The 19,311-nt window shown below is 36.8% G+C and overlaps 1 protein-coding gene across 1 annotated transcript in view; it reads right to left on the bottom strand.

Moving 5' to 3' along the window:
* LOC150084737 (RNA polymerase II-associated protein 1) overlaps positions 1-19,311 on the bottom strand; it is a 630,471-nt gene that overhangs the window by 431,314 nt on the left and 179,846 nt on the right. Inside the window, exon 9 of the mRNA XM_090376342.1 lies at positions 16,621-16,698. Coding sequence (XP_090232468.1) covers positions 16,621-16,698 — 78 coding nt within the window. The remainder of the gene's footprint in view (positions 1-16,620; positions 16,699-19,311) is intronic.

Genomic DNA, 19,311 nt, shown 5'->3' on the forward strand with positions numbered 1-19,311 from the left:
CTTAATGCAGTGCTCTCCGAAGCCTAATGGGAACGGTTGTGCGTGTAGCGTCAGCCCACTGCCCAGTAACGTGTGTTTGGCGCGAATAAGCTAGTCTTAATCCGTTTAGTCAGCTTTGCCATTATAGTCGAACAAAACATCTTACCGATGTATGTATGTATGTTGTGATTCATGCATCTCGATCTCTGTTTGCATACATTACGTTCATTATTGTTGGTTCAGTTATATTTGTGTTACAATTAGCATTTTTTTATAACCCCTAAACATGTCAACCAAGAGGAAAGTGCCTTTGTCTACTCCTAGACCTGTCAAGAAAGAAAGAAAGGCCATTGATTTAGACACAAAATTGAAAGTGATCAAGCAGCATGAAGAAGGAAAGAAGGTGAATGCGATTGCACATGATTGTAAGTTATCTCATTTGACAATTTTGAAATACAAAGAAAGGATTCATGAAATTGTTAAAGGTTCGGCTCCCAGGTGAGCAACAGTGATAATGAAACAACGTACAGGGCCCATCCATGAAATGGAAAAATTATTGTTTCTTTGGATGGAAGATCAGATACAGAAGCGAACACCCTTAAGCCTTCTTACAGTGCAGTCGAAGGCCAGAAGTCTCTTTCAGACGCTGAAGAAACGTGCCGGAAAAGATTGCACTCAGACATTTATAGCAAGTACAGGATGGTTCAAAAGATTCAAAAGAAGATTCAACCTTCATAGGGTTGGAGGCACTGGAGAATCAGCAAGTGCGGATGTGGAAGGAGCTCAAGAGTTTGTTAAAAGTCTGGATGAAATAATTACAGAAGGAGGGTATCAACCAGAACAGCTTTTCAACGTGGATGAGACTGAACTGTTGTGGAAAAGGATGACAGAACACACTTACATTCACCAAGAAGTGAAAAGCATGCCTGGTTTTAAGGCACTTAAAGATAGGCTGACTTTGCTGCTCCTTGGTGGGCACACCGCAGGTTTTAAACTGAAGCCCTTTTTAATTTATCATTCTGAAAATCCCCGTGCATTCAAGAATGTATACAAGCACACTCTGCCTGTATACTTCCATTCAAACTGAAAAGTCTGGATGACTCAAACATTGTTTGAAGACTGGTTTATAAATTGTTTTGTACCTCAAGTTCGTGAATATTGCTTTGAGAAAGAAATTCCTTTCAAAATTGTATTAATCTTAGATAATGCATCTGGCCATCCACCTCACCTAGACCACCTCCATCCAGATGTAAAAGCTGTTTATTTGCCACCAAATGCAACTCCACTCAATCAGCCTATGGACCAAGGGGCGATTTCCACATTTAAGGCGCACTATCTTCGAACCACTTTCGCCCAAGCTATAGCCGCAACACACACCGACCCAGAACTATCTTTGCGAGAGTTTTGGAAACAGTACGATATTTATAAATGCATCAAAAATATTGCAGCTGCGTGGGAGGGTGTGACAAATGGAAAATATTGTAACACTGGCAAATGGACTTTCTTTAGAGATTGAAGTGAAAGATGTTGAGGAGCTGCTAGAGCAAGAATCTGGAGAACTTACGAATGAAGAACTTATCGCTTTGGAAGAAGAAAGGATGGAAGAAGAGAAAAATGAAGATGAGGAAGAACCAGAAAGAAAATTTCCAACTAGAGGGTTATCTGAAGGTTTTTCTCTACTAAATAAACTTCTTACACATTTTGAGGAAATGGACCCAAACATCGAACGATTTGCAGGGATTGAACGAATGGTACAAGATGCTTTTCGGCCATACCGTGAAATTTACAAGCAGAAAAGGAAACAAACAATTCAGACAAAAATCAACATATTTATGAGAAAAACAACTCCCACTACATCAAGTGGTGGCATTGATGACCCACAGCCAAGCACGAGTGGGCAGTAAAATATTTCTTATCTATTTTCTACATATGTTTTGTTTAGTTCTTTAAGATAAAATATTTTTTAGGTTTTATACAGTATTTGATATCTTTTTCATATTTTTTTATTTTTGTAAATAGTAAACCAATTGTGTTGTACACAGTGTTTGATTTACCTAAACTGGTCCGACTTACGTCCAGATCGCTTTACGACCGGTCAGTCGGAACCTAACATGGTCGTAAGTCGACGACTATCTGTATATATATATATATCTACAGATATAGATATGTATAGATATATATATATATATATATATATATATACAGTAACGTTAGAAGTGTCGTCAATAAAATGAGCAAATTCGAACTGCTGGTTAAAACAAGTAATGCGGACATAATAGGGCTTACAGAGATGTGGTGCCACCCGGAAATTGGGGATGATGAGTTCCAGTACGGCTTGTATAATGTATTTAGGAAGGATAGAGTAGATAGAAGGGGTGGTGGGTAATGATTCTTATCAGAAGCAGCCTGAGTGCGACGATAGCTTTCCCAGATTCAGACATTACACATGCTAGTATAGAGTCTGTATGGTGTGAGATAGTTGGAAACAAAGGTATAATGGGAGTAATCTACAGACCAGGTGATTGTGAAGATTATGACAAAAGCCTCTATATGCAAATGGAATGGGCAAGTAAACGTCAATGCCTTATTATGGGTGATTTCAATTTGCCTCTAATTGATTGGAGTAAATGGGAAGGAAACTCGACATGGGGAACAAAATTTTTAAATCAACTAGATGACTGTTATTTGTATCAACATGTCAGGGAAATACTAGAGAAAAGAATATCCTAGACCTCATCATCACACATGAATCAGATGACATAACAGGGCTGACAGTAGAGGAACCAGTAGCAGGAAGTGATCACGGAGTTCTACGGTGGATGATGACGAGAGAGGTAGCAGAAGTAAAAGGCAAAAGAATGGGTTTTAATTTCAGAAAAGGAAATTACGATGCCTTAAGGTACTAAGGTACTACATGGCCTCTATTAACTGGGTAGATATCACACAGAGAATGAATACAATTGAACTGTGGTACGCTTTTAAAACATTAATCACAGATGCCTTGAATGCGTATATACCATTAAAAAAATACTCCACGAGAAGGGTTCCAAGTTGGATGAATAGTGAAGTGCCACATTACTTGAACAGAAAAAGATGGCATGGAAAAGTTACAGAGCAATAAAAAGTACTGAAGCCTATAACTGCTACAGAGCCACAGAAAAGGTTCGACAGGCAAAGCAGTTTATAAGAAATCACTAGCAAACAGAGCAAAGAGGGGGGGGGGGATAAAGAATTCTTCACATATATAAATGCCAAGAAGAGCAGGACAAACCAGATCGGACCTTTACGTAAGGGAAAGGGGATATTAATAAATACACCAGCTGCCGTTGCAGATGAACTCAACAGTTATTTTGCATTGATATTTACAAATGAAAAGCGTTTTGTGGCAATGGGAAATTGTGGGAGCGAAGTTAAAAAATATGTAATTAATGATATTAAAATTTTGCAAGATTATTTAATGAGAAAACATTCGAGCCTACAGACCAGTAAGGCTCCTGGAGTTGATGGAATATACCCTATAATCTTAAGGGAGGCGGCAAGGGAGTTCATTGAACCATTGAGGCTAATTATGTGAGCATCACTAGACTCTGGGGAGATTACCTCGGATTGGAAAAGTGCAAATGTATCTCCCACACATAAGGGTGGCTCTAAAAGTGAAGTTGGAAATTATCAACCTGTCAGTCTGACTTCAGTAGTAGGGAAAATCATGGAGGCAATGATCAAGGGTGGAATTCAGGATCATTTGGATCGAATTGAAATTCTCAAGGATACTCAGCATGGTTTTGTAAAGGGAAAATCATGTTTAACAAATCTGGTTCGCTATTTCGAAAGGGTCACTCACGAGCTGGATTTAGGGAATAATTTCGACATTGTTTATTTAGATTTCAGCAAAGCTTTTGACTCAGTCCCACACGAGCGGTTGCTTTATAAGCTGGAACAGGTTGGAATCACTGGGAAAATTCTTCGATGGATTCAGTGCAGGAGGCAGAGGGTTGTGATAAATGGCTATTCCTCAGATTGGGTTGATGTAAGAAGTGGGGTTCCCCAAGGATCAGTATTAGGACCACTGTTGTTTTTAATTTTCATAAACGACACTGATGAAGGGATAGAGGGCGTGATGCTTAATTTGCAGATGATGTTAAAATTGGTAGAGTAGTTAATGATCACTGTCAAGCTGAGCTTCTTCAGAGAGACCTAGATAGACTTCAGGAATGGTCAGAAAAATGGCAGCTATGCTTTAATCTAATAAAGTGTAAGGTATTACACCTGGGAAACAGTAATACCAAAAAAACGTATTCACTTGGTGGAGTTCAACTAAACCCAGTACTGGAGGAAAGGGACTTGGGTGTTACGATACGGCCAGACATGAAATTCTCTGAGCATTGTAAACAGGTTGCAAGGAAGGCCCATGGTGTCCTATCGATGATCTATCGAACTTTTGCAAGTAGAGATAGGGACGTGATAATCCCATTATATAAGGCTTATGTTAGATCACACTTGGAATACTGTGTTCAAGTATGGAGTCCGCACCTAAAGAAAGACATCGAGCTTCTTGAAAGGGTGCAAAGGCAGGTAACTCGCCTGGTGAGATCGGCAAAAGGGCGTCCTTATGAAGAAAGACTTTGAATATGTGGGTTGCAGAATTTGGAAACTAGACACCTTAGAGGAGATTTGATTGAGGTGTTTAAGGCTCTGAGAGGCATCAGTAAAATGAATGAGGATGAAATTTTCAAGATTATAAATGATGCTAGAACTAGGGGACATAAATTCAAGTTATGGGGGGAAATGTTTAGATTGGACTGCAGGAAGTTTTATTTTAGCCAGCGAGTTATAAATTACTGGAATAAGTTGCCTTCATGGGTGGTAGAGGCCGACAGTTTGGGGAAATTCAAAGGTCATCTGGATAGTACTTTCGGGTAAGGGAAGCGCATAGGATGATAGGTTTAATTTCCTTTTTTTTTATTATTATTATTATTAATTATTATTATTTAGTTATTTATTTATTTATTATTATTTTTTTATTTTAATTTTTTTTTTATCATTTTTTTTTTTTTTTGGCTGGTGCAGCATAAGCCATAGGCTTTCTTGCACCATTCGGCCGTTACTAATACTAATACTAATATAAAGAATCTTTCTTTCTTTCTTTTTCTATTATTTCCCAACCTAACGTTTAAGTTTAGGTCGCGAAATACAAGGAAACCTTTTCTTTTATTTCCTAACCTATGATTTAAGCTCAAGTTATGAAATACAACGAAAAACAAATAAACCTTTTCCTTTTTTCGTAACCAAACCTAAATCAATAATACAGTAAAAACACTCATCAACTCCAAAAATCTGCTTTTAATAATGAGAAAAAAAAAAAAAAAAACAATGAAGAACAAAAATGAATGGAACAAAACTTTCTGAAAAAAAAATTCATGAGTGCAAATCATACAGTTGGAGCTGAATAGCTATTTGCGATTTGAGTAACAATATTGTGAAAAGTATCTTCATGATTTTTCCCATAAATTTGACGCCACATATATTTATTGATGTGACCCATCAACATATGTTTACAGCTGCCATTTACTCTTTTAGTTAAACTTTATAGTTTCTTCCACTGGGCTTCGATATTATTCGTATGTATATGCTCCTGTATATGAATCTACAAAATATTCCTTGTGTTTCACCGTTAAATGTTTGTAATTCTTTTTTTCTAAGGCCGTAATACAGCTATATGCATGCCATTCATCTGTTATGATGGTAGTATTTTTCTTCACTACTTTTCTAATAATGCGCAAAAGAGTTTTTCCTTTCCGATTTTTTATCAATTTCATGAAGACGGATTTAGATTCTCTTTCGAACACACCAAACACCCATTTCTACTTAGCAGTTAAATTTCGTCCTCTGTGATTTTTTTTTTTTTTTTTTTTTATGAAAACCCCAAACATGAAAGGTATCAAAACCTATAGTACTTAGTACCATGCATGGGTTGAAGGAGAAGTATGGGGGGAGGGGGTTGCCGGAAACTTTGCTCTAGAGACTAAACATGGGTTTCACCACTTCAAGCCTCCAATAAGCAAAGTGGTGGTATTTCACCGGTTGATGAAAATCATCTACCACCTATGTGATGTTTTGGTTTTACCAATACAATTTTGTCTGCGTCTACAATTTTTCCTGATCCACCCAACTTAATGGATTTTTTTATCAACTGCAATTCGCAAATATCTCTTAGTTTCTTATAAAACTTAATTTCTGTCACTTTAAAAATCTCCAGATGGAATGCTGTCGTAGTTACTGGTGTGCACATTGACCAAAAGTTTATAATGTACATTATCTTTTTCAATGAAAGTTTTGTATTTTCCATAAAACTATGCTTCAATAAAGAAACTCCCAAAGAACATTTTTTACAACAGCACAACTTTCCACATGACTCTGTTCGTGATTCAATTAGTTGAAAATAATCATTGAACTTAAAACAGTACAATTTCGGTCTCATCAAAAAATCAAGCAACATTTTATTTTCCTTACAAATTTCTTCCATCTTTAAAAGATTCATCGCTACTATTACCTGTTCACCGTTCATTACAAAACTATTATGCACCGTTCTTTACTGGTAAATACACATCATAATGCCACCAATGACTACACAGTAGCTTGACGTCTGTTGTGCCCACCACCAATCATTTCATCATTTTCCACACTTATCTGTCAATCAATATATCCTTCTCGCTTTCTGCTCCAGACCGATAACACCAACCGTCTGTTTACCGAGCATCCGGTGTCGGGGAAACTAATTTTCAGCGTAAGTTATCCGATGTCTCTTGTCGTTCTTGTGCAGGCTTTCTTTACCTTAGCCCACACTCCTACTCTCAATTTTGTTTTCCCAGCTAATATCACACCAAACTGACTCAACGTTGCACTCACCACTCATGTCAACTGGATGCACTGTCTTAGATTTAATATGCTTCTGAACACGTTGACTGTCAAGCTAGTTTAAGAAAAAAAATTCCCCAGGGACCAAAAAATATTTAGTAAATAATTTGATTAGGAATTCTAAAATAAATATTGAAATGTCAGTGTTATGCAGTTTTTTTCACTTAAAATATCAAAAAAAGAGTTTTTTTTTTTTTTTTTTTGTTGTTGTTATTTGGTTTTTTAGGAGCATTAGCAACTAAGGCCATATTGCTCCGGGGATATGCGGTGGTCATTCCCTGACCTTTCCGCATCCTGCATATTTGGTGGCTCACAGGCTCGAACCCCAGTCTAATCAAGAAGCGTGTGCTACGAACTGCTGCTCCTGCCCACCTGGCTACGGAGGTGCCTTTTCTTTTGTGTTGCATATATGTGGTTGACATGGCCCAGTAGGTTACTTTATTTCTTGAGATGCCGTGTCGGCCACATAGGTGTGACACTATTATGGCATACACATGAAGGTTGTTTGTGATTAGTTTATTGCACCCACGGCGCAGGCTGCAATAAAACTAATCGCGATAAAATAAACTCTCAAAAACGTCGCAATAAGTTTGTCAGTATTGTTAGAGATTTTGTGAAAACAAGTTGATTAGCACACTGTATTATCCCAATTACTATTGTGTTGTGTTTCTCTGCAAGTCTGTACAAGTGTGTTGTAAAAAAAAAAAAAAAAAAAAATCTAAACAGCAATGGCTAAAAGAAAATTACTAAAAGAAGAGGAACTAAGAGAAACTGCTGAAAATCTTAGTAGTAGTTCTGAAGATGAAAAAGATTTCGACTCTGATGATTTGGTAAAAGATCCTGACCAGGATATTTCCTCAAATGAAGAAGAAGCGGATAATGAAATAATGGAAAATACCGAAGAAGTGCCTCAAGACTGGATGGAAGAAGAAAACGCGGATGAGCAATTTGAAAATACTGGAGAACTTGAGATTGAAGTGACTGAAACCAATGATGCTATTGAACGGACTGAATACGACGGAAGCCAAAAAAGATTTGATTTTACAGGCAAATCGGGACTGCAAATAGACGTATCAAGAAATATTTCTCATTTTGAGGCATTTTCATTAATTTTTGATGAAGAAGTAATAAATCTTATTGTAATGGAAACAAACAGATATGCCGAACAGAAAATTCAGAGTACCAGAGCTTCACAGCAGAGTTGTCTAAAAAAGTGGGTTTCAACAACTGCTGATGAGATGAGAAAGTTTTTCGGGCTTCTTATTAGGATGGGACTAGTAAGATTGGGCCGTATTGCATCTTACTGGTAAACCAAACTTATCTATAACAATAATTTAGTAACAAAAATTATGTCTCGCAACAGATTTGAATTGTTGTTGCGCCTTGTTCACTTTTCAGACAATGAAACTGCTATTCCAGGGGCCAGGCTCAGTAAGATACAACACCTGATAGATGTTTTGCAGCTGAAATATCAGAAAATATTTTTCCCCGGCGAAGATTTTGTCATTGACAACCCTTGTTCCTTGGAGGGGCAGGCTGATATTACAAATAAAGCACAGGTTTGGAATCAAACTGTTCAAGTTATGTTCCACTGAAGGATATACCTTTTTGGGCAAGATCTATTCAGGTAAATCTGAAAATTATATGAACTCCGTAGGTTTAGCTGCGAAGAGTTATCGCAGCAACTTCTAAATGAAGGTCACACCTTGTACGTAGACAATTTTTATACCAGCTGGTATAAAAATTGTATTGGTATTTTTATACCAATTTTTAATCCATCTGGCATTATTGTTTCTTCATAAACAAACTCATGTTGTTGGCACATTATGAGCAAATAAAAAATTTATGCCCAAGGAAGTCATGTACTCAAAGCTAAATAAAGGGGAGATGATCGCCAAGGAAGAAAAAAATGGAATTATTGTTCTAAAGTGGCGAGATGTGAGACTACTAAGAACAAAGCATGCCCCAGAAATGGTTGATGGACCCTTTACCAGTAAAGGAAGACGGAAAGAAACAAAAAAAAAAAAAAAAAAAAAAAAAAAAAACCACTTCCTATTTTAGCTTATAATAAGGGAAAGGCAGGCATTGATCTGTCAGATCAAATGGGTTGTATGGCACAACACTAACAACGGTAAAGTGGTACCAGAAATTAGCGATAGAATATATACTTGGAATATCAGTTGTCAATGTGTACGTGAAAACAAATAAAAATAAGAAGCTTTCGGGAAGAGGTAGTTACGGATTTGCTAAATATAGAATGGAAAGAGAAACGTGAAAAGCCCAAATGTGGTAACACTCATATACTAATGACAAAAATCGATGCAAACAACAAGAAAGTTAGATGTGTGTTTTTTGTTACGCAAAATTGAAAGTGTTGGAACGAAGATCAGTTGCTAGTAGAAAGGGGAAAAGAGTTGCGACATACTTCCCAGACTATATTCATCAGCCTTTCACATGTTGGACAACACCATTTATGGACAACACCATAAATCTTCATAATTTTGTAATTATAAAATTTGTAATAATAAAGAATTTTTAAATAATGACCAGTTACTCGCTTATTTTTTCTCATAGCACCATGCAAATTTCATCACATGTAACACCGGAGGCCACGCTTTTCAAAAATAACGTAAAATTCCAACAATTGTCAGTGCTATACAGCCAACGCAGCTCCCACTGAAACAGTGGGTGTTGGCAATATATGTCCAATGCGGCACCTGAAAAACGTAATGATGCTGGACATATACGGCCAACACGGCAGTCAATGTGTTATTAACTAAGAGCATAACCCCTTTATCACTCCTGTCTTTCCCATATACATTGTACTCTCCATATTCAAATTCAACATTGCTTATGTCTGAGTGACACCACATTTCCGCTATGTCTACAATGTCTGCATTTGATGACTTAATCAGTACTTCAAATTCATCAAATTTATTTATAATGCTCCTAATGTTAGTGTATATGCAAGTATACATAACCCCTAGCATTTTTGCTGTTATGGGCATTGCATCAGGCATCCATGTAAAATTTACTTATTTTCGCTGATTGAAATAAAGATATTACATGCATATGTTCTTACTCTTAGTTATCCTACACAGTCCATGCATTTACATGTTCCATGATGAACCACAGCAGGGCCTCAGTTTCCCAACACCTTGCTTTCCAGGCTGTTACATGTTCCAATAGGAATAGCTGAAGAATTAATTTCACCTCTGTTTGCAGCTCTTCTTAATCTTTTAGTCTGTTTATCCCCCCCCCCCCAACTAGCAGTTTTCTGACTCATCTATCACTACCTCAATAGCACCAGTAAATATTCTTGCACACCTTCTATTAAAGTGCATCCCATCCCTGTAAAAACAGTATCTCCTGTCACCATGCATAGACCATGCTAAGAAAAATTGTACCCCTTGAGCCTTGCACACTCTCTCCACATCTGAATTGACTGACAAGGCTCTCAACTTGTACTCCCTCCTATTGTGTCTGGACAGAATTGCAGATGCTTTCAAATTCAATTCTAACTTGCAACTTTTTCCCAACATTGACCTGTACTTGTTATGTAAGTCTTCAGATCTACTCTTAATATCAATAGTTCCAATGTGTACAACAATATCACCTTTTGTGCCCTTAAAATATGACATCTGCTCTACAATGCCATCCATTTTTGTCCCTGGCAGATTTACTCTCATCCTGTTCCAACTAATCTTCTTGCACAACAATTGCCCATTTCCCTGACAATAACCACCCTCCTGTGGGACCAGCTCATTCTGCCTTGGAGATTGCCTCTGTGTTGCCTGATGTGGAAGTGTGAGCTCTGAAGTTGAGTTGGGCAGCTGAGAGCTTGATGGGCCCCCCATTTTAATTCCTTCAAGGGCATCTACCCTATTCTTCAAAATCACATAAAAGATTGCCTCCTTGCATCATCTGCCACTATTAATAACCACTACTAACATTTGTGGAACTGACTGTTTCAGGATCTCTTCTATTCCTACCTTAATTCTTACCTTCTATTCCTACCTTAATCATCAATCTCATCATTAATTTCCAAATATACAGTATATAGAAAAAAAAAAAAAAAATAAAGAGATCAGAAAACTAGTGCATTTAATGTTTGGCTGTAATAAAACAATATAAATTGATTACAACAATTAATAGATTTGATAATAGAGAGCTATTAAGTGCTCAATAATTCTGTATTCTATTATATTATGAATCAACAGGGATTACCTTTATTTTAGATATAGGAAGCTTCTTTTCCATCCAACTCTCCTGGTCCAACTCACTAATAATTCTTGGGGAAGGCGATATCAATTTTGCAAAACATGTGGGACATCTTCCCCACTGTCAGAACCGTACGGTCTCAACAATGAGAGCTCAAGACTTCTGTCTTCAAACACCATACCTCTGGCAGCAAGGAAACCATTACGTGGATTGACATAAAATTAGATTTTTGAAGGTCTAAACTGCTTAATAAATATGAACCGATTATTTCTTTTGGTCCTGTAGCTTGACTTTAGAGTTAAATTTAAGGGTCTAAAAAGTTTAATGGATACAGGGGGGGGGGGGTATTCTCTACATTCCTTAAGTCGGACTAGAACTTTTCGGGGCGTCATGTTCACAGGAATAGAGCAACTCACAATTAATCTGAAACTTTTGTCTTATGTTGTAGTGTTTGTTCTTCACGCATGTGTATAAGTGACCAATTGTCGGACAATAGGAATGGTCTACGGATATCGATTGAAGTTTCATGTAGTTTCATCTCTAAGGGTTCCGCAATAAGTAGTTTGTGGTAGTTGTGTTGAATGTTTATAATTTTTGTTTCATTAAAGCCGAATGAATGTCGTTCATTTATTGCGTGGAACGAAAGTTCCGACGCATTTGAACGATGAGAGCTCAAGACTTCTGTCTTCAAACACCATACCTCTGGCAGCAAGGAAACCATTACGTGGATTGACATAAAATTAGATTTTTGAAGGTCTAAACTGCTTAATAAATATGAACCGATTATTTCTTTTGGTCCTGTAGCTTGACTTTAGAGTTAAATTTAAGGGTCTAAAAAGTTTAATGGATACGGGGGGGGGGGGGGGTATTCTCTACATTCCTTAAGTCGGACTAGAACTTTTCGGGGCGTCATGTTCACAGGAATAGAGCAACTCATAATTAATCTGAAACTTTTGTCTTATGTTGTAGTGTTTGTTCTTCACGCATGTGTATAAGTGACCAATTGTCGGACAATAGGAATGGTCTACGGATATCGATTGAAGTTTCATGTAGTTTCATCTCTAAGGGTTCCGCAATAAGTAGTTTGTGGTAGTTGTGTTGAATGTTTATAATTTTTGTTTCATTAAAGCCGAATGAATGTCGTTCATTTATTGCGTGGAACGAAAGTTCCGACGCATTTGAACGACCCACCCGCACAGAAGCTTCGCGTTGTTTTGCTCGAAGCTGTGCCACTCTCATGGTAGATCCTACATAAACAGCGTCACAATTTTTGCATGGGATGCTGTATACCAGGTCATGCTGTGATTGGAATGTGGTGTTTGAAGGTCGATTTCTGAAGAATGTGTATAATCTGTTCATAGGTTTTGCTATGATTTTCATGTCGGTTCCCTTGCATATTTGGTTAAGTTTATTGTACCAGTACTTGACATATGGAATGGTGATGAAATGTATTTTGGTCTTGTCAGATTTTTGTGCAATGTTTGTTGCGAGGTTGTTGTTATTTATTTTATTACGGGCTATCATTTTAACTTTGTTATATAGGTTAGTGGGTAACCCCTATTTGAGAATCCTCTAGTTAATTCATTTATTTCAGTGGTTAGAGAAATCTGGGTGGAAGAATATTTAAAGGCATTAAGAAATTGATTCAGCATGACTGATTTTTTGTATGGTTGGGGATGATAACTGTGGAAATGCAAAAGCATCCCCTTATTAGTGGATTTTCTATATATGGTGAAATTGAGTTTTTGGTCTAATCTGTGTATGGTAAAATTAAGGAAATTTATGGAGTGGGTTTGTGCTTCAATTTCTAATTCAAATTTTAGTCTCTGATGGATGTTATTAAAAACCTGTAGAATATTGTTTATGGTCAAATGATCTGTGATAATTAGGATGTCGTCCAGATATCTTCCGTAATATGTGATCTGTGGTATAAATGGATCAAGATGGATCTTTTCTAATTTGTCTAAGTATAGTTCAGCAATGAGTCCACTGATGTTTAGGCCCATTGGGAGGCTGAAAATCTGTCTGTATATTTTTTCTTGAAAGAGAATGTAATTAGCATTTACTAATAGTTTTGTTAGTTCGAATATTCTGTCTTTGGGGAGCCTGGTGTTATTAATTTTTATGTTATCATTGTTTAAGTAGGCTCAGATTATGTCTAAGGCGTAAGGTACATTTACTTTAGTGTATAGTGAAGTCACATCCAGTGAATATAACTTCATATCCTCCTTGATACAGAGATCTTTGAGGTTCATGAATAAAGCATCGTAGTTTTATGTTATATGTTAGGAGTTCTCGGAGTGGTTTTAGAATTGGGTAGATGAACATGGCTAAGGAAGCAAAAGCTGAATTCTTATATGACACGATTGGACGTATTGGGTATCCTGTTTTGTGTAATTTTACTTGGCCGAATAAGGTTAGGATATTGTATGTGCGGACTTTAATTTGTTTAAGTTGGGCCATAGTGATGTGGTCATCTTTCCTATAGGTGGTGAGCATTTTGTTATATTTGTTAACTAAGCTGTTGAACTCTGATGGTGCAACCTCTTTGTATGTCGTTGTGTCTGAAATGATGGTGTATAATTTATTTATATAGTCCCCTTTATTGAGAATAACTACTGTATCGCCTTTGTCGGCCTTTTGAATAATGATATCGCGGTTTTGTCTAAGTGTGTGTAAAGCTTTAGCTTCTTCTCTATGTCATTTTGATATTGAGGGGATAGTTTGGTTTATGATTTGATTAGTCTGTTGGATTAATACATTTTTTTGAGGAAAATCTCTAAGAGCGAACTCAAGATCAATAATCATTTGTTTCTTGGGGGGATTCTCGGCAGTAAATTATAATTTAAACCATTATTTAATAGGGCTATTTGCTGAGAAGTTAGCGTAACAGATGATAAGTTCTTTACATTATCTGATGGATTAGGGTCGTTATGGGAACCAGTGTTTAAATAGACCCGGAAGTCATTAATATGTGGTAGATTTCTATTGTGAAAGGTGTGGGAATTTTTATCTGCGTTTTTGGTGTTTCGGTATGCACTGATTCTCAAAATGATTGTGTGACGAATGATGACCTCTGTTGTGTGGAAAACCCCTAAGGGCTTGTAATTTTAGGTTATGTCTATTCTCTAATGTGGCAGATTGGGCATCAATTTTTAATTGAATGGCTTGCTTTAGAGTATTCCAATCAATACTGTTTAGGTGTTTTCTAAAAATATTGTGATATCGTTGAATCTGTTTAAAATATATCTTTTTTAGATTAAATTGAGATTTTAAAGCTAGTTTTACTATGTTGCTTGACATGGTAAGAACTAATTTTTGTATTCTTTGGATTTTCACACCTAGTCGAAATTTAGCAAATTTCGGTATTAAATTTTCAGAAAGACATTGTTTTAAAAACTGGATATGATATTTTTGGGCCGCATATTTCAATGTAATTCTACTATAGTCTTGTTTTAACCCTGTTAACCATTCAGCTATAGTGTTGTATATTAATGTATCACTTGAGTGGTCAATTAAGTCAGTATATATACGTATGCGTGAAGTATAGTTCTGAAAGGGGCAATCAAATTTTGAATTTTGAGCGGAGAGGGAGAAGCGAAGTGTAAAGTCAACAATCGGTGGAATTTAATAGATTTGATAATAGAGAGCTATTAAGCGCTCGATAATTCCTATATTCTATTATATTATGAATCAACTGGGATTACCTTTATTTTAGATATAGGAAGCTTCTTTTCCATCCAACTCTCCTGGTCCAACTCCCTAATAATTCTTGGGGTCTGTTGTTGTTTGTTTGGTTTATAGGAGCATTAGCAACTAAGGCCATATTGCTCCGGGAATATGTGGTGGTCATTCCCTTGACCTTTCCGCATCCTCCGTATAATTCTTGGGGAAGGTGATATCAATTTTGCAAAACATGTGGGACATCTTCCCCACTGTCAGAACCGTAGTGTTCAGACCATACGGTCCCAACAATGAGCGCTCAAGACTTCTGTCTTCAAACGCCATACCTCTGGCAGCAAGGAAACCATTACGTGGATTGACATAAAATTAGATTTTTGAAGGTCTAAACTGCTTATTTATATTTATTAAGCAAATGGTGTGAATTGGTGCAGTCAGCCAACAAATGAAGCCCACATCCATTGTTATTTCTATGCAAGCACATGAGTTCAGTCATGCAATTGCATCATCAGAAAGTATCAAAAATCAAAATGCAAGTCGCAACCACTGTTTTCTATTAGCCAGAGATTTTTTTTTTTTTTTTTGGGATTTGAAAGCTCTTAATTCGTTAGTCTTTAAAGCTGAGCAATAGTTAAATCAGTTTAAAGAATACATCTTTAAATGCAGGAAATTCCTGGTCCCAATAAGTCAGCAGTTCTAAAAATTTCAAAGCTAACAGAAACCACCTTACAATTTAATATTAGAACTTTAATATTTATTTTAAATTAATTTAGGTCATTGCAGATTCTTTAAACTGTACTTTATTTAATAATTTAATAGACAATAATTACAACATATTACTAGAGACCACTTTCAGATATGCTCATAAGCTTTTACCATAACTTTCATACTTTTTTTTTTTTTTGGTTCTTTTTTTATTTATGGCACACAGCACCTCACCTCACATGAAATATACATATATATCTTCTAATTCATGTACTACCAACTATCAATAAGTGGAAGTACAGGACCACAAGTATTTAAGTTGACAATGTTTGAATCCATATAATGAATATATATGTTTGTTTGTTTTGTTTTTTAGGAGCATTAGCAACTAAGGTCATATTGCTCCGGGATATGCGGTGGTCATTCCCTGACCTTCCTGCATCCTCCGTATTTGGTGGTGATGGGCTCAAACTCCGGTCTAATCAAGAAGCGTGTGCTACGCACTGCTGCTCTTTCCCACCTGGCTACTGAGGCGCCTATGAATATATATACAGATAATGATAATATTCTTTCATAGTTTTAATAATATTCTTGTCAAATGTGTACTTGAAAACTCTTCTGATCTACCAGAGTATTTTTTTGGCATACCAGAGTATTTTTTTGAAATTTAACACAACACTAGACAGTATTATAAAGCTAATTTGTTGCAAAAAAAAAACATTAACAAACCTTGATGACAAGATTACAACAAAAATTGCCTTTTGAAGCTTCTCTAACAGAAGAACATTGTGGATGCGCACAGCAAAACAAGTTGGATTCTAATTGTACAATGACGAAATAAATACATTAAAAAAAATATATCCATTTTATAGCAATACAGAGGATGTACTTCTACATAAGTATTCTGATTCATATAGTATATATTATGTAGCTTGATATACTCAGAGTAAATCATGGGAGGGGGGGGGGGGCAGACGTGCTCCCTTTGCAAATAACTACAGCCCTGATTTCAGTACTTTCAACATAGCTGATATTCAGCAATACTCATTATATATTAACTCTAGTTTACAGCTATTGGAGGTTAATATACAATTAAACTGAGCAAGCATTTTGTGCTACCTTTATCCATTTCCACAGGTGATGAATGATCATGTAATGAATCTGATAAAGATCTCTGGTTACCTTCTGAAGAAGTACCTACAGAAGAGAAATGTGTGTAAAAGAAAATATTTTAAAAGTTGGAAAAAAAAAAAAAAAATAGACAAGTAAAATAAATTAAGTGAACAATATCATGTAAAATAAGTAATGAATACAGAAATAAATCCATTCCTGACTTTTTTTTTTTTTTTTTTATGTGAACCCCAAACACGAGAAGTATTAGAACCTATAGTACTTAGTACCGTGCTTGGGTTGGAGGTTGAGAAGACGAAAGAAGATATTTGTTGACATTGGACTTGAACTTCTGTAGATTGTAATTTTCAGGAAGGTTGTTCCAGAAAACGGCAGTTGAATGAATAAATGAGGAAGATGAAAAGTTGGTTATGAAGTTGGACAGTAAATGGATGTTGGCAGCAGGTGTTCGGACTGTTTTGAAAGAGAGAGCAGGAATTATAGAAGCCAATTCAGAAGAACAGTGCCCATGGAAGTATCTGTAGAAGAGACATGCAGCAGAAACAGTATGTCCATGAGAAAACGAGTGGAGAGACTCTGTTAGAGATGAATCATTAATTAACCTAACTGCCCTCTTCTGAATGGAATCAAGAAGCCTGAGAGAGGTTTTGGGGGCACCACCCCAGATGTGGGAACAATATTCCATGGCAAGGCGGATTTGCGATTTATATAGAGTGAGCAGCTGTTTAGAAGAAAAGTAACGCCGAGAGCGAAAGAGAAACCCAAGTTTTTTAGATGCAGAAGAAGCAATATTTGTAATGTGCTTGTGCCAAGAGAGATTAGGAGTCAGGGTAAGCCCCAAAAGAGATATATCATTTTGTCTAGAAATTGGAGTGTCACTAAAGATAAGCATAGGAGCAGAAGAATCCTTTTTGCGAGATATAAGACAAGACTGAGTTTTAGGAGGGTTGAAATCAACTAAGTTGTCTTTGCCCCAATGGAGAATTACCCGAAGATCGGCATTTAAGGAATTGGCAGCAGATTTTCGAGAACTTGAAGCTGACTGAGCTGGACAAGGTTTCTCAAAATGGAAAGTTGAATGCAATGTGCTATCATCGGCAAAACTACGGATAGGATTTCCAGTCAATGGAAGAAGGTCATTATTATATAAGAGGAAAAGAGTGGGGGAAAGAACTGAACCCTGGGGGACACAGGCATTAGTGGAGAAGTTAGAAGACAGAGAGACATCTACCATCACCCTCAGTGAGCGATCAGAGAGAAAACTGGATAACCAATTACAAAAAACAGTTGGCAAACCATAAGATCGGAAGCTTGTTTGAAGACCTTTATGCCAAACACAATCGAAAGCCTTTGAGATGTCAAGAGCAACTGCTTGTGTTTCACCGAACATTTCCATGGAATTAGTCGATAAATGGGTAGTATAAGCCAGAATATCACCAGTGGATTGATACTGACGGAATCCATACTGGCGATTGTTGATCAGACGGAAGGTTTCTAGGTAGTTTAAGAGTTGGTGGTTAATTGATTTCTCCATTACTTTAGAAAGAGTAGAAGTAATTTCAATGGGACAATAATTGGATGGGAGGGATTTGTCACCCTTTTTTAGGAAATGGCTGGGTAGGAGCAAATTTCCAAGCAGAAGGAAAAACACCTTTGGAATAAGAAAGTGAAAAAAGGTGACAAAGAACAGGAGCACAGGTTTTGAGAACAAGTGGAGAAATACCATCGGGACCTGGAGCTTTCTTAGCATCAAGATTCGTCAAAATCCTTCTGACATCCTTTTGACGAAAGACCACAGGAGGCATTGAATGGCGTGTGTTGGGAATGGTAGGAAGTGTTTTACCAAGATCATTAATACACGAGTTGGAAGAAAAATGGGATGCCAGCAGGTCAGCTTTATCCTTGGCTGAAGTAACAACAGAACCATCTGGTTTGGACAGAGGTGACATTAGAGATGGGCAAAAGTTGTGGCTAATAGCTTTGGCAAGAGACCAGAATGCTCGGCTACCATTAGGGCAAGAAGCAAGTTTTCTACTCTTTGCCTGTTCAAACTCTAGTTTGGACTGATTAATAACTGCTTTACAATTGTTGCAAGCTTTGGTGTAGGTGGAATATGACACTGAAGAATTAGAAACAAGCCAATTATGATATACAACATTCTTCTCTTGAACAGTCCTAGAGCATTTATTGGAAAACCAAGGTTTGGATAAAGGATGAGATTTTAAAGTGGAGTGTGGGATAAACGATTCCATCCCTGAAAGAATAATTTCACTGACACGAGCTGAGCAAACGTTGACATCAGAAGTTTTGAAACAGTAATCCAACCAAGGAAAAGAAATCTCGCAGGTCATCCCATTTTGCATTCTTGTAATGCGAAACAATACGAGGTTGGGAATAGCCATGAGATAAAGTTTCCATTGGAGAACAGACAATCACCAAGTTTTGATTTAAGGTGCCTAATGGACCTCTCACTTTGACTGTATACTTAGAAGAGTTGTTTGGAAGAAAAAGATCAAGCGTGTTGGCTGCATGGTTACAATTGTCCAGTATTTTTGTAGGTAAATGAACAGTCTGTGCAAGGTCATTAGTGATGGCAAAATCCTCAGCATCTACAATTGTCTTTACTCAAATTGAATTCATGCCCCCCTCAGGTTTGAAATCTGAGTAAGAGGAAGAATT

The sequence above is a fragment of the Mastigoproctus giganteus genome, chromosome 6 (genome assembly GCF_048544385.1).
Source record: "Mastigoproctus giganteus isolate SK-2022 chromosome 6, ASM4854438v1, whole genome shotgun sequence".
Taxonomy (NCBI): Eukaryota; Metazoa; Arthropoda; class Arachnida; order Uropygi; family Thelyphonidae; genus Mastigoproctus; species Mastigoproctus giganteus.